The sequence below is a fragment of the Dromiciops gliroides genome, chromosome 1 (assembly GCF_019393635.1).
Source record: "Dromiciops gliroides isolate mDroGli1 chromosome 1, mDroGli1.pri, whole genome shotgun sequence".
NCBI lineage: Eukaryota > Metazoa > Chordata > Mammalia > Microbiotheria > Microbiotheriidae > Dromiciops > Dromiciops gliroides.
This window is the reverse complement of record NC_057861.1, coordinates 705,316,450-705,330,850: the sequence shown is the minus strand read 5'-3', so window position 1 is coordinate 705,330,850 and position 14,401 is coordinate 705,316,450. Positions and strand designations below refer to the sequence as shown.

The window sequence follows — 14,401 nt, the reverse complement described above, 5'->3', positions numbered from 1 at the left end:
AATAGACAGCAAAACTATATTAGTGGGGGATCTGAATCTTCCCCTCTCAGAATTATATAAATCTCACCACAAAATAAATAAGAAAGAAGTGAAAGATGTGAATAGAATGTTAGAAAAGTTAGATATGATAGATGTCTGGAGAAAACTGAATGAGGATAGAAAGTAATAGACCTTTTTCTCAGCAGTACATGGCACATATTCAAAAACTGACCATGTATTAGGGCACAAAACCCTCATAGTCAAATGTAGAAAGGCAGAAATAGTAAATGCATCCTTATCAGATCATGATGCAATAAAATAACATGTAATAAAGAGCCATGGAAAGGTAGACTGAAACTTAATTGGAAACTAAATAATTTCATTCTAAAGAATGAGTGGGTCAAAAAACAAATCATAGAAACAATCAATAACTTCATCCAAGACAATGACAATAATGAGACAACATACCAAAATCTATGGGATGCAGCCAAAGCAGTGCTTAGGAGAAATTTTATATCTCTAAATGCTTACATCAATAAAAAAGAGAAAGGAGAGGTCAATGAATTGGGAATGAAACTTAAAAAGCTAGAAAAAGAACAAATTAAAAATCCCCAGGTAAATGCTAAATTAGAAATCCTGAAAATTAAAGGAGAAATTAATAAACTGAAAGCAAGAAAACTATAGAATTAATCAATAAAACTAAGAGCTTGTTTTATGAAAAAAACAACAACAATAAAATATATAAACCATTGGTTAATTTGATTAAAAAAAGAAATAAGAAAACCAAATTACCAGTATCAAAGATGAAAGGATTGATTTTTACCACCAATGAAGTACAAATTAAAGCAATAATTAAAAACTATTTTGTACAACTGTATGCCAATAAAATTGACAATCTAAATGAAGTGGATAAATATTTACAAAAATACAAACTTCCCAGGTTAACTGAAGAGGAAATAAAATCCTTAAATAAGCCTATATCAGAAAAATAAATTGAACAAGTTATTATTGAACTTCTTAAGAAAAAATCTCCGGGGCCAGATGTGAATTCTACCAAACATTTAAAGAACAATTAATTCCAATATTACTCAAATTCTTTGGAAAAATAGGTGAAGGAGTTCTACCAAATTCCTTTTATGACACAAATATGGTGTTGATACTAAAACCAGGGAGAACCAAAACAGAGAAAGAAAATTATAGACCAATTTACCTAATGAATATTGATGCAAAAATCTTAAATAAGATATTATCAAGGAGATTATAGCAAGTGATCACCAGGATAATACACTATGACTAAGTGGAGTTTATACCAGGAATGCAGGGCTAGTTCAACATTAGGAAAACCATTAACATAATCAACCACATCAATAAGAAAACTAACCAAAATCATATGATTATTTCAATAGATGCAGAGAAAGCTTTTGACAAAATACAGCACCCATTCCTAATAAAAACACTAGAGAGCTTAGGAATAGGTGGTACTTTCTTTAAAATAATAAGTAGTATCTACCTAAAACCATTAGGAAGCATTATATGTAATGAAGATAAGTTAGAGGCATTCCCAATAAGATCAGGGGTGAAACAGGGATGTCCATTATCACCTCTATTATTTAATATTGTACTAGAAATATTAGCTTTAGCAATCAGAGAAAAAGAAATTAAAGGAATTAGAATAGGCAAGGAGGAAACAAAACTATCACTCTTTGCAGATGACATGTTATACTTAGAGAATCCTAGAGAATCAACTTAAAAATTACTTGAAACAATGAACAACTTTAGCAAAGTAGCAGGATATAAAATAAATCCACATAAATCATCAACATTTCTATATATGACTAACAAAGTCTAGCAGCAAGAGATAGAAATAGAAATTCCATTTAAAGCAACAGTAGACAATATAAAATACGTGGGAGTCTACTTGCCAAGACAAACCCAGGAACTCTATGAACACAATTACAAAATACTTTTCACACAAATCAAATCAGATCTAAATAATTGGGAATATATCAATTGTTCAAGGATAGGTTGAGCTAATATAATAAAATGACAATTCTACCTAAATTAATTTATTTATTCAGGGCCATACCAATCAGACTACCTAAAATTATTTTATAGAGCTAGAAAAATAATAACAAAATTCATCTGGAAAAAGAAAAGGTCAAGAATATCAAGGGAAATAATGAAAAAATGCCCAGGAAGGTGGGCCAGCTGTATCAAATCTGAAGCGGCAGTCATCAAAACTATCTAGTACTGGCTAAGAAATAGAGTGGAGAATCAATGGAATAGGTTAGGCATAGGAGACACAGTAGTAAATTACTTTAGTAATGTACTGTTTGATAAATCCAAAGATTCCAGCTTCTGGTATAGGAACTCAGTATTTGGCAAAAACTGCTGGGAGAACTGGAAGATAGTATGGCAGAAATTAGGCATAGACCCACATCTTACACCTTATACTAAAATAAGGTCAAAATGGGTACATAATTTAGACATAAAAGGTGATACCATAGGTAAATTAGGAGAGGAAATAATAGTTTATCTCTCAGATCTTTGGAAAAGAGAACAGTTTATGACCAAACAAGAGATAGAGAATATTATGAAATGCAAAATGGATGATTTTGATTACATTAAATTAAAAAGGTTTTGTACAAACAGATCCAATGCATCCAAAATTAGAAGGGAGGCAGAAAACTGGGAAATAATTTTTATAGCCAGTACTTCTAATAAAGACCTCATTTCTAAAATATATCAGGAACTAAATCACATTTATAAGAATGTAAGTCATTGCCCAATTGAGAAATGGTCAAAGGATATGAACAGGCAATTTTCTGATGAAGAAATCAAAGCTATCTATTGCTATATGAAAAAATTCTCTAAATCACTATTGGTTAGGGAAATGCAAATTAAAACAACTCTGAGGTACCACATGACACCTATCAGATTGGCTAATATGATAAAAAAGGAAAATAATAAATGTTGGAGAAGCTGTGGAAAAATTGGAACACTAATGCGTTGTTGGTGGAGCTGTGAACTGATCCAACCATTCTGGAGAGCAGTTTTGAACTATGCCCAAAGGGCTATAAAGCTTTGCATATCCTTTGACCCAGCAATACCACTATTAGGTCTTTTTCCCAAAGAGATCATAAAAAAGGGAAAAGGAGCCACATGTGCAAAATTATTTAGAGCTGCTCTTTTTGTGTTGGCAAGGAAGTAGAAATTGAGGGGTTGCCCACCAATTGGGGTATGGCTGAACAAGTTGTGGTATATGAATGTAATAGAATACTATTGTGCTGTAGGAAATGATGAGCAGGCAGATTTCAGAGAAACCTGGAAGGACTTGCATGAACTGATGATGAGTGAGATGAGCAGAACCAGGAGAACATTGTACCCAGTATCAACAACATTGTGTGTTGATCGACTGTGATAGACTTGATTCTTCTCAGCAATACAATGGTTCAAAATAGTTCCAAAGGACTCATGATGGAAAATGCTCTCCAAATCCAGAAAAAAAGAACTGTTGAATCAGGATGCAGATCGAACCATACTATTTCTATTCTTTTTGGTGTTGTTTTTCTTTTTTGAGATCATAGGCTTCTGACATTCTATATTCTAAGGGGGCTTTCTTCTGATATCTGGGGAGGGCCCTGATACTTCCCCTTGATTCAGAGATCCCCTCGAGGTGTCCCTCTTGAATTTTCCAAGCAGGAGTTAGTGCAATGAATCTTTTCTGATCTACTCCCTTCTCCACAACCCCCACCCGCCTCTCTCAATTCCCCCAAACCCTGTCCAAAGCTACCTGACCTATGTCAGTGGCAACTCATCTGAGGAAACCAGTGTACTGATCAAATGGCTCAGCAGTCACCCAATCAGGTTGGCACATTTTCATGTCCAAAGTGGCCTGCAGTAGTACCCCCCCGCCCCGACCCTGCTATGAAGAGGTAGAGGACTGTGGGTATGTCAGAATTTTTAAATGTGTAGGCTAGTTTTCCCCTTTATTGTTTTTTTATAAGGGGGAGCTCCTGGCAAGGGGGTGGGAAATGTGGGAGATATTAAAAAAATACAAGTAAAGATGGTCAGAAAAGAAGAACCTTCAATGCTTCAAGCACAGGGTAACTAACGATGGGATTTCAACCACATGGCATGGAGGCTTCTTGGCAACCCTGACATTTTATCCCTTAGCTGTCTGTCCATCAGTTCCATCCACACTTAGGGCTAGCTCTGGGCCTATTCTTAACCTGCCTGGCCTGGGCCTGATGATGATGGAAAGCACCAGGCTTACCTGAATGCAAGGGGAGGGCCGGCCGCACTGATTGTGCATATAGAGTGTGTCCAGGATCCACTCCAGATGGCTTGCGTTGGTGGAACTCTGGCTAGTCATCACATAGAGTACCAGGATTTGACTGGGGTCCCTGGGAGCTGAGATAAACCGTTCAAACTCCAGGTCTGTGACTGCAGGGCTTTTCACCAGACATCTGCAGCCAAAGGTAGTGTCCTGTTTGAGTAGTAGCTTCCGGAGCATCAGGGGACAGTCAGCAAGAGCGAAAGCCCAGGTGTTGGAGGACCTCGGGTCCGGCACGCCTGTCGATTTGGACCTGTGAGGCAGAAACCCCTCCCCGCACCCCCCAGAATGAGAAGGGGGGAATTTGAAATACCCAATCCCAGCGTTCCCTAAAAGGTGGAGTGAGGAAGACTTAGCTTCAAAACTGCTTCACATTGTTTAGCTGCGGAAACCTAGACAAGACATTTAGTCTCTTCCTGCCTCAGTTTCCTTGCTGGAAAATAAAAAGGTTAGACTGAATGGCCCCTAAGGTCCCTTCCAGCTCTAAAACAATTATTTCAATGATTCTGTAACACAAGGGTTCTGGGGGTTCGCTCCTCCTTGCCCTCTCCTTTACTAAAGTCTAATCAGGACACCCAGAAGCTTATTCTACTTTTTGGATAACCCTAATTGTTAGGATATCCCATTTACTTGATCTATCAAGTTGACATGTCTACCTTTGAAACTTCTACTCATCATTGCTCCTAATTCTTCCCTCTGGCCCAATTAGAACAAGAGCAGTCCCTTTTCCATATAAGTATCCTTTAAGTATGTAAAAATAGTTGAAGTACTGAGGCAGCTAGGTGAGGCAGTAGATATGCAGTGTTGGACCTTAAGTTAGGAAGACCAGAGTGCAAATCCGAACTCAAGACACTTATGACCTGTGTGTGACCCTGGGCAAGTCACTTAACTTTTTGTTAAGATTGTTTTGTTTCCTCATCTTTAAAGTGGGCATCATAATAGCACCTACCACGGGGGGCAGCTAGGTGGCGCAGTGGATAAAGCACCGGCCCTGAATTCAGGAGTACCTGAGTTCAAATCCGGCCTCAGACACTTACTAGCTGTGTGACCCTGGGCAAGTCACTTAACCCCCATTGCCCTGCTAAAATTAAAAAAAAATAATAATAGCACCTACCTTCCAGGGTAAAGTACTTTGCCAATCACAAAGTGTTATGCAAATGCTAGCTGACACCTATCATTCCCTCTTCCTGTAAACTCCTCATGCCTTCCCTTTATTCGTTCCCATTTTCTTGGACTGATCCTTATCTGACATGATCTCAAGGCCCTTCAACATCCTGGCAATACTTCTCTCCAATTTGTCCATGGATAGATGGAGAACAGAACCAATAATAAAGAGCAAAATCATAAGATGGGGAGTCTGTACTATAGATCTCAGTATATTTCTTAGGTTTTTTACACAGTGGGTGTTTGACTGTTTGTTGAATGGATGGATAGATAAAATGAGCTCATTATAACATGGGGCAAAATAGTCCCAAGTGCCGGTGAGTGTTTCTGGCCTTATAGAAGGATAAGAGTCAGGAGGATGGAGAGACTGGCCCATGGGGTGGCCTAGAAGGCTCCCACAGTAGGAATGCAGGTTAAAAATGTAGTGTCTAGAATTCAGAGCTGGATGACCAGCTTGTAAATGGCTCTGGATGGGTTTTGGAATTTGGATGGGCCTTGAGTCAATGGACAGGGGTTTTGTGTGCACGGGTCCCAGAGTATTTCAGTAGCAAGGGTGTGTTTAAACCCACCTGTCAGGGACTTTGGCTGAGATTCTGACACCCTTTTTAGGACCGCCCATGACTGCTGAGGAAGAATCATCCCGAAATGACTCAGCCATGGACGAAGTGTGTAACGCTGAACGAGTACGAGGAAGTGACTCTGATGTGGACTGCGGGATCCACTGTAGAATGGATGGTGATTTCTTCCTGAACCGACAGAGGTCTATTTCATCCTTCACTGGATAGTCTATTGTGAGGAGGCCTGTGAGTAGAGCCCAATATATAAGGTCATCATGAGTCAGGCTGATCTTATCTCCCACTGCTTTTCTGCCCAATCCCTATCCTCCACTCAGTCTGGCAGACTTGACTAGACCAGGGCCTCTTAAACTTTTGCCACTCATGACCCATTTTCACCCAAGAAATTATGCAACTGTGGATTTATAGGTATATAAAATAGGTATACATAACCTTTTACCATTGCCAAATTTTTCATGACCCCAGGATTCAGCTATGCAACCCCATATGGGGTTGTGACCCACAGTTTAAGAAGCTAGGCCCTTTGAGACCCTAAATAGGCCAAGATTCAAACAAATGGAGTTTTAATTATAGATGCTAAGGCACCACTGTAGCACCATGGAAAGAATTATGAATTTGGAGTTAGAAGACTTAGATTTAAATCCGACCTTTGATTTTTGCTTTTGATGTGATTTTGGGCAAGTCGCTTTTCTTTGAGCCTCAGTTTCCTTGTCTGTAAAATGGAGCTGACTAGATGGCATCTACGGTCCCTTTCAGATTTCACTCTATCATCTTATGTGAACCATGTTAAGATGTGAATCTATAGAATATATTTGGAGTCAGGGAATTCCTATCTGGCATCTTCTAACCCGTACCATGTAAGTAGCTGTCTAATTTCCTTGTTTTTAAGACTTACCTTATTGTATGGGGATGTGGAGGCATGGCCCTAGAAGTCTCAAAAGTAATTATGAATTGAAGAGGCATAAGAACATTTGAGCCAGTACTAGGGATGAGCAGGGATGGACTTTGGGGATGGAAAATTAAGAACTGGTCAACATAGTTAAAGGTCGAGATGCATTTTACAAATTACAGAAAACCCACAGGGAAGGGAGTGCTCCAAGTTCAAGAGAACCTGCCTGTCAGGCTTCTTCACCCCTCTTGTCCCCTGATATTCACCTGCTGACAGCAAAACAGAATTCATAAACTGAGACACCGTCTTCTGAAAGCGCTTCTTAATCTCAACCAGTGCCCGGATCATCTTGGATGTTCTCTCCTCAGCACTGCTTCTGAAAGGGTACTTGAAAGACCAAGAGGGGGAAATGCAGTCATTGTTAGCCAAGAGCAGCAACTCATCCTTACTTGTAGAAAACCTGAACTACTCTGTGATGCAGGGAAACCAGAGGCACATTGACAAGGGTTCACGGTGATGAACATTTCCTCTTAATGTTGTTTGCCCTATTCTCAAAGATTCATCCCCCTACCTCTGTTCTTTGAGATGAATTTTGTTATTATTTTTCTAGCTCTATAAAATAATTTTTAGGTAGTCTGATTGGTATGGCACTGGATAAATAAATTAATTTAGTAGAATTGTCATTTTTATTATATTTTATTATATCCATGAACAATTGGTATTTTTCCAATTATTTATATCTGATTTTATTTGTGTGAAAAGTATTTTGTAATTGTGTTCATAGAGTTCCTGGTTTGTCTTGGCAGGTGGACTTCCAAGTATTTTATATTGTCTACAGTTACTTTAAATGGAATTTCTCTTTCTATCTCTTATTGCTGAACTTTGATGGTCATGTATAGAAATGCTGATAATTTGTGTGAATTTATTTTATAATTTGCAAATCTGCTAAAGTTGTTAATTGTTTCAAGTAGTTTTTTAGTTAATTCTCTAGGATTCTCTAAGTATACCATCATATCATCTGCAAAGAGTGATAGTTTTGTTTCCTCCTTACCTATTCTGATTCCTTTAATTCCTTTTTCTTTTCTTATTGCTAAAGTTACCATTTCTAGTATAATATTAAATAATAGAGGTGATAATGGACATTCTTATTTCACCCCTGATCTTATTGGGAATGCCTCCAACTTATCCCCATTACATATAATGTTTGCTGATGGTTTTAGGTAGATATTGCTTATTATTTCAAGGAAAGCTCCACTTATTCCTATGCTCTCTAGTGTTTTCTGTTTGTTTGGTTTTTTGCGGGGCAATGAGGGTTAAGTGACTTGCCCAGGGTCACACAGCGAGTAAGTGTCAAGTGTTTGAGGCCGGATTTGAACTCAGGTCCTCCTGAATCCAGAGCTGGTGCTTTATCCACTGTGCCACCTAGCTGCCCCATCTCTAGTGTTTTTTTGTTTTTTTGTTTTTTTTTTTTAGTGAGGCAAATGGGGTTAAGTGACTTGCCCAGGGTCACACAGCTAGTAAGTGTTATGTGTCTGAGGCCGGACCTGAACTCAGGTACTCCTGACTCCAGGGCCGGTACTCCATCCACTGCGCCACCTAGCTGCCCCCTAGTGTTTTTAATTGGAATGAGTGCTGTATTTTGCCAAAAGCTTTCTCTGCATCTATTGAGATAATCATACAATTTTGGTTGGTTTTGTTATTGATGTGGTTAATTATGTTGACAGTTTTCCTAATGTTAAACCAGCCCTGTATTGCTGGTATAAATCCCACCTGGTCGTAGTGTATTATCCGGGTGATGAATTACTGTAATCTCCTTGCTAATATTTTAATTAAGATTTTGCATTTATATTAATTAGGGAAATTGGTCTATAATTTTCTTTCTCTGTTTTTGGCTTTGCCTGGTTTAGGTATTAACACCATATTTGTGTCATAAAAGGAATTTGGTAAAACTCCTTCACCTATTTTTCCAAGCAGGTTGTGTAGTATTGAATTAATTGTTCTTTAAATGTTTGGTAAAATTCACTTGTAAACCCATCTGTCCCTGGAGATTTTTTCTTAAGGAGTTCATTGATGGCTTGTTCAATTTCTTTTTCTGAAACGGGCATATTTAAGGATTTTTTTTCCTCTTCTGTTAATCTGGGTAGTTTATATTTTTGTAAATATTCATCCATTTCATTTAGATTGTCAAATTTATTGGCATACAGTTGGGCAAAATAGGGCCTAATTATTCCTGGTTTTCTTCTTTCTTTTTAAAAATCAGATTAACCAAAGGTTCATCTATTTTATTGTGTTTTTTTCATAGAACCAAATCTTAGCTTTATTTACTAATTCTTTAGTTTTCTTTCTTATGATTTTATTAATCTCACCTTTAATTTTCAGAAATTCCAATTTGGTGTTTAATTGGGGATTTTTAATTTGTTCTTTTTCTAGCTTTTTTAATTGCATACCCAATTCATTGATCTCCTCTTTCTCTATTTTATTCATGTAGGCATTTAGAGATATAAAGCATATGTTGTCTAATTATTGTCATTGTCTTGGATGAAGTTACTGACTATTTCTATGAGTTGTTGTTTGACCCACTCATTCTTTAGGAAGAGATTTTTTAGTTTCCAATTCCATCACCCTACCTCAGCTTCTGAGAAGAAGAAAGACAGCAACTAGGTGGTACAGTGAATAGAGCACTGGCCCTGAAGTTGGGAGGATCTGAGTTCAAATTTCACCTCAGACACTTACTAGCTATGTAACCCTGGACAAGTCACTTAACTCCAATTGCCTTAAACATCTGAGGCCATCTCCAGTTCTCCTAATATATATCTTGCCACTGGACCCAGATGGCTCTGAAGGAGAGAGTTAGGTTGGTGACCTTGCACAGCCCTGCCTCACTTAAATCCCAATTCACTGCAAGTCATAAAATCACCCTGGTGTCATGGTCCTCTTTGAGAATGAAGGACAAGCAATAACAACAAGAAGTGACTAAGAAGAAGGGACAATATGCCCCTGTCCTCTAGTGAGCAGGTCTCCCAGGGTGACTGGGTTTTGGAGAGGAGAATCACAGGCAATTTTAGATCCTAAAGAGAAAGTGTGTTGGTAATGGTTAGAAAACCAACCTTGAAGCCAGGAAGACCTTGGGTTCAAGTCTAGCCCCTCACCCTGAGGAAGTCACTTAACCTCTCAGAGAAATTGGCAACCCTCTAATAAGATCAAAGAGAAAGTACTGGTCTCTATTAAGTAGAGGGAGTTTTCTTACCTGGAAATTATCTAACCAATAAAATAGCAATTTTACTTTCTATCCCTATCTAAACCCTTCATTGCCAGATGCATGCTTCATCTGGGCTGCAGGATTTTAGAAGAATATTATTCTAAATGCAAATAACCATGAACAAAAACAAATGTTCAGATAAACAAATGGAAATAAGAAAGTTTTGTATATGAAACCATAAACTTCTATTACTTTTAATGTATAATGAGTATGCATTGTGTCCATTCTAATAAGATAGTAAGAAAAACATACTCTTTGCTACCATGTCCCCTTAGGAATTCTTTTTCTTCTGTATATATGTCTGAAGCTTGTCGCTATCATCTTCACAAATAAATGAATGAATAAAAAGTCATTTATTAAGTGCTTACTATATGCAAAGCACTGTGTTAAGCACTGGGGATACAAATAGGAAAGGAAGACCATCTCAGCTCTCAAGGAGCTCACATACTAATGGGGGAAACAAAACAATTGGAAGTTTCAACTGCAGGTCAGATGGAAAGGACCCATGGTCCTTAGGGTGCAGCAGCAAAGCAGTTAAGTGATGCAACTTCTTGTTAATGTTATGGTTCCTGGTAAGACCACATCAATTTCTGATGCTGAAACATTTGACAGTATCAAGACTTGATGAAGACTTCCTTTTCCAGATACTAAGTACAGGTGTCTGTGAGGCACTGGGGGCTTCAGAAGCTACAGAAGCAATGAACAGGTAGCAACTGCACAAGGAACACTACACTGGATGATGACTTCAGTAGCGGGGTTGCAAGCAAGGCTGGTGGTCTGAGGAGGCACTTCAATTCCTGGGGCTCTTGGGATGCTTATTCACTCAATCAATCTAAAATTTATTAAGCCCCTAGGGGAAGGTAGGTAATGCCGTGGATAGAGTGCTGGCCCTGCAGTCAAGGGTCTGAGTTCAAATTTCACCTCAGACACTTACTACCTGTGTGACCCTTGGTAAGTTACTTAACCCCAATTTCCTCAAACGTCCAGTTGTCCTAATGAAAATTTGCCACTGGACCCAGATGACTCTGGAGAAGAGAGTGAAGCTAGTGACTTTGCATAGCCCTCTTTCAGTTAAAAAAATCCAATTCACTGCAAGTCATGACATTACCCCGATGTCATGGTCCTCTTTGAGAATGATGGACAAACAACAACAATTAAGCCCCTACTATGTTAAGCTCCTAATATGTATTAGTGTTGTGATGGATGCTGGGAATCCAAACACAAAAGCTACATAGTCCCTGCCTTCAAGAAGTTTACCTTCTACTGAGGGATAAATGGCTAAAAATAATGTAGGCTATGCAAAAAATTACTCACTCTGCATATCTGACATATCATCTGTTTGCCAGGTTTTGTTTTTAAATTTTGTTTCACTATTATGAATAATGATGCTATGACTACTTAAGCAGAGAGAGTTCTTCATCCCTTCTCCCCCAGAACAATATCAAGGCATATAGTCCCAGAAATAAGATACTTGAGTCAAAGGGAATGGACATCTTTCATAGATTTTGAGCTGGAAGGTACCCCAGAGATCAATACTCCAACTTTCTTATTCTGTAGATAAGGAAATTGATACCAAAGAGACTGTGACCTCCTCCAGTGCAGGGATCATTTTTTTTTTGGCAAGGCAATTGGGGTTAAGTGACTTGCCCAGGGTCACACAGCTAGTAAGCGTCAAGTGTCTGAGGCTGGATTTGAACTCAGGTCCTCCTGACTTCAGGGCCAGTGCTGTATCCACTGTGCTACCTAGTTGCCCCAGTGCAGGGATCATTTTGTTTTTGTCTTTATAACCCTAGCAGTTGGCACATAGTAGGCATCTTATATATGCTTGTTGATTACTTAATTTTTTTTCCACTGTAGCATACTACCTCTTCTTTGCAGGTCTTACTATAAGTTGCCATTATTGATTTATTTTCAGTACATCTGTTTAATCTCCCTTAGCCCATGGTGCTGGATGAAAATGAGGTTGGGTTCCAGAGACAATCCCTGAATTCACACTATAGTTGAATTCCTTGGTGAATCCCTGACACTGCTAAGTGGGCTAATCTTCTCTGTTTCTATAGAACAATAGTCCCCTTCCGGAAAAAAAAAGAGCATGAATTATAGAAAATGCTTTAAGACCAGGGAGCTGGAAAAATTTAAGGTGACATGTAAATATGGAGGTTTAAGTATTTTTATAGCACCTAGCATGCTGTTTCACATGTAGCAGATATTTGATGTTTTCTGAAAGAATGACTCATTTAATTTTAAAATATGTATTGGGGGCAGCTAGGTGGCCCAGTGGGTAGAGCACTGGCCCTGGATTCAGGAGGTCTTGAGTTCAAATCTGGCCTCAGACACTTGACACATACTAGCTGCGTGACCATGGGCAAGTCACTTAACCCTCATTGCCCTGCCAAAAAAAAAAGAAGAAAAAAAGGAAAAAAAATGTATTGAAAGATGATAAGGACTATCCCTTGGACACTTCAATAAATACTTCCTTCTAAGTTGACATCAACCTATAGCCATTTTCTTTGGTACCAGTAATTAAAATAGTTTTAAATCATCCCTTTGGTAGGACCATCTAGACCATCCATTTCCATCCTGTCCACAAGAATAACATGACTAAATTTGTCAAATACTTTAGTGAAATTGACAGCTTTTCCAGATCTATCAGTCTAGTAACCACATAAAAAGGGACAATAATCTGCACTTGAAGAAGCTACACTGACTTTTTGTGTCCATTGTTTCCTTTCCTAGATGCTCACTAATCAGCCCTTAGGTAAGTCATTATAGAATTTTTCCAGGATTCAGAGCCAAATTCACTATCCTATCATTCGCAGAATCTGTTTTCTTCCTTTTTCTTTTTTGAAAACCAGAACACCATCTCATTCTGACCTTCAGTGCTTCTGACAACTCTTAAAGAGCTTTGACATTTTTGTATTCATCTTTCATTTCCTCACCTTGCTTCCATTTTCTATAAAAATCTTTTTAAAATCCCAGTTGGTTGATGAGCACTTTGTGCATCCACATTGGTCTCTGTAGAAAACTACCCATTTTCCTCCTCTTCAAAATTATTTGGGGGGTGTCTTCAGAATTTTCTTCATCTGAAATTCTGAGATTCCTATCCTTCATAGGTTGACTCTTCTCTATAGAAATTTAGTTGTGAAACTATTTCTATAGAAATAGTTGTGAAACTATTTATATTTGCTCTAAATCATTTGGAGACTGCTCTTCCAAACTCTAGAGTATTTGTCAAACATTTCCTGGCTTTCATAGTTATTGTCACAAATTCCAATATGAAGTGGTAATTTCCCCCAATGTGTTAATCATTTCCATTTCAGCAGCCAGCTCCCTCTTATTGGTCAGAATCAAGTGTAGAAGAGCAGTTCTTTTCATCCTTTCCTCCATCTTGAGAACAATAAAGTACTATCCTCATTAGCTATTTTACTTTTAAAAGAGAAAGTTTCCAGCAAATGTTTGGGAAATTAAGGCCCTTATCAATACCATATCATGCCTCTGAGTCAGGCTTGTGATGGTTCCCTAACTGCCCATTTATTTTCTCCTTTTATTCAGATAGTCTGTAATATACTCTAATGACAATATGACTTTTATTTTTCCTTCCATTGATTGTGCTTTTCCATTCACATTTTACATTTTGTTTTTTAGTTGATAAGATCAATTTTAAAAAAAGGAAAACAAAATTCTTGTAACAAATATGCATAGTTAAGCAAAAGAAAGTTCTGTATTGTCCATCTCTAAAAATGCAGGTCTCAATCTGTGTCATGAATCTATTACCTTTCTGTCAGGAAGTGGGCAAAATAACTCATCATTCTCTCTCTCTCTCTCTCTTTCTCTCTCTCTCTCTCTCTCTCTCTCTCTCTCTCTCTCTCTCTCTTTCTCTCTCTCTCTCCTTCCCTCTCTCTCCCCCCCCCTCTCTCTGTGTCTCTCCTTCTGTCTGTCTCTCCTTGTCTCCCACTGGGTAGAAGTAATGAAAATACCACCTGTACCCCTAGGGTTTTCAGTTTCTTGACCAAGATTTTATAATGACTTTATAATCCCTAGCTATGCTTTCCACAGCCCTTTTAGCAATATTATTTGTCTCCACACAAACTGCCACAAGCTGGTAGTAGTGATCAGGTTTGTAGGTCTTGCAAGGTTCATCATATCTCACACATATGCCCCCATTAGGGCACAGATGTCTATAGTATGAATCTATATTA

General features: G+C 38.2%; 1 protein-coding gene across 1 annotated transcript in view; it reads right to left on the bottom strand.

The window, feature by feature from the left end:
* The window catches only part of C1H3orf20 (chromosome 1 C3orf20 homolog), a 103,139-nt gene that overhangs the window by 34,041 nt on the left and 54,697 nt on the right, over positions 1-14,401 (bottom strand). Inside the window, exons 12-14 of the mRNA XM_044001448.1 lie at positions 7,210-7,330; positions 6,049-6,280; positions 4,256-4,568 (exon numbers count right to left, since the gene is read on the bottom strand). Of these exons, the coding sequence (XP_043857383.1) occupies positions 4,256-4,568; positions 6,049-6,280; positions 7,210-7,330 (666 nt within the window). The remainder of the gene's footprint in view (positions 1-4,255; positions 4,569-6,048; positions 6,281-7,209; positions 7,331-14,401) is intronic.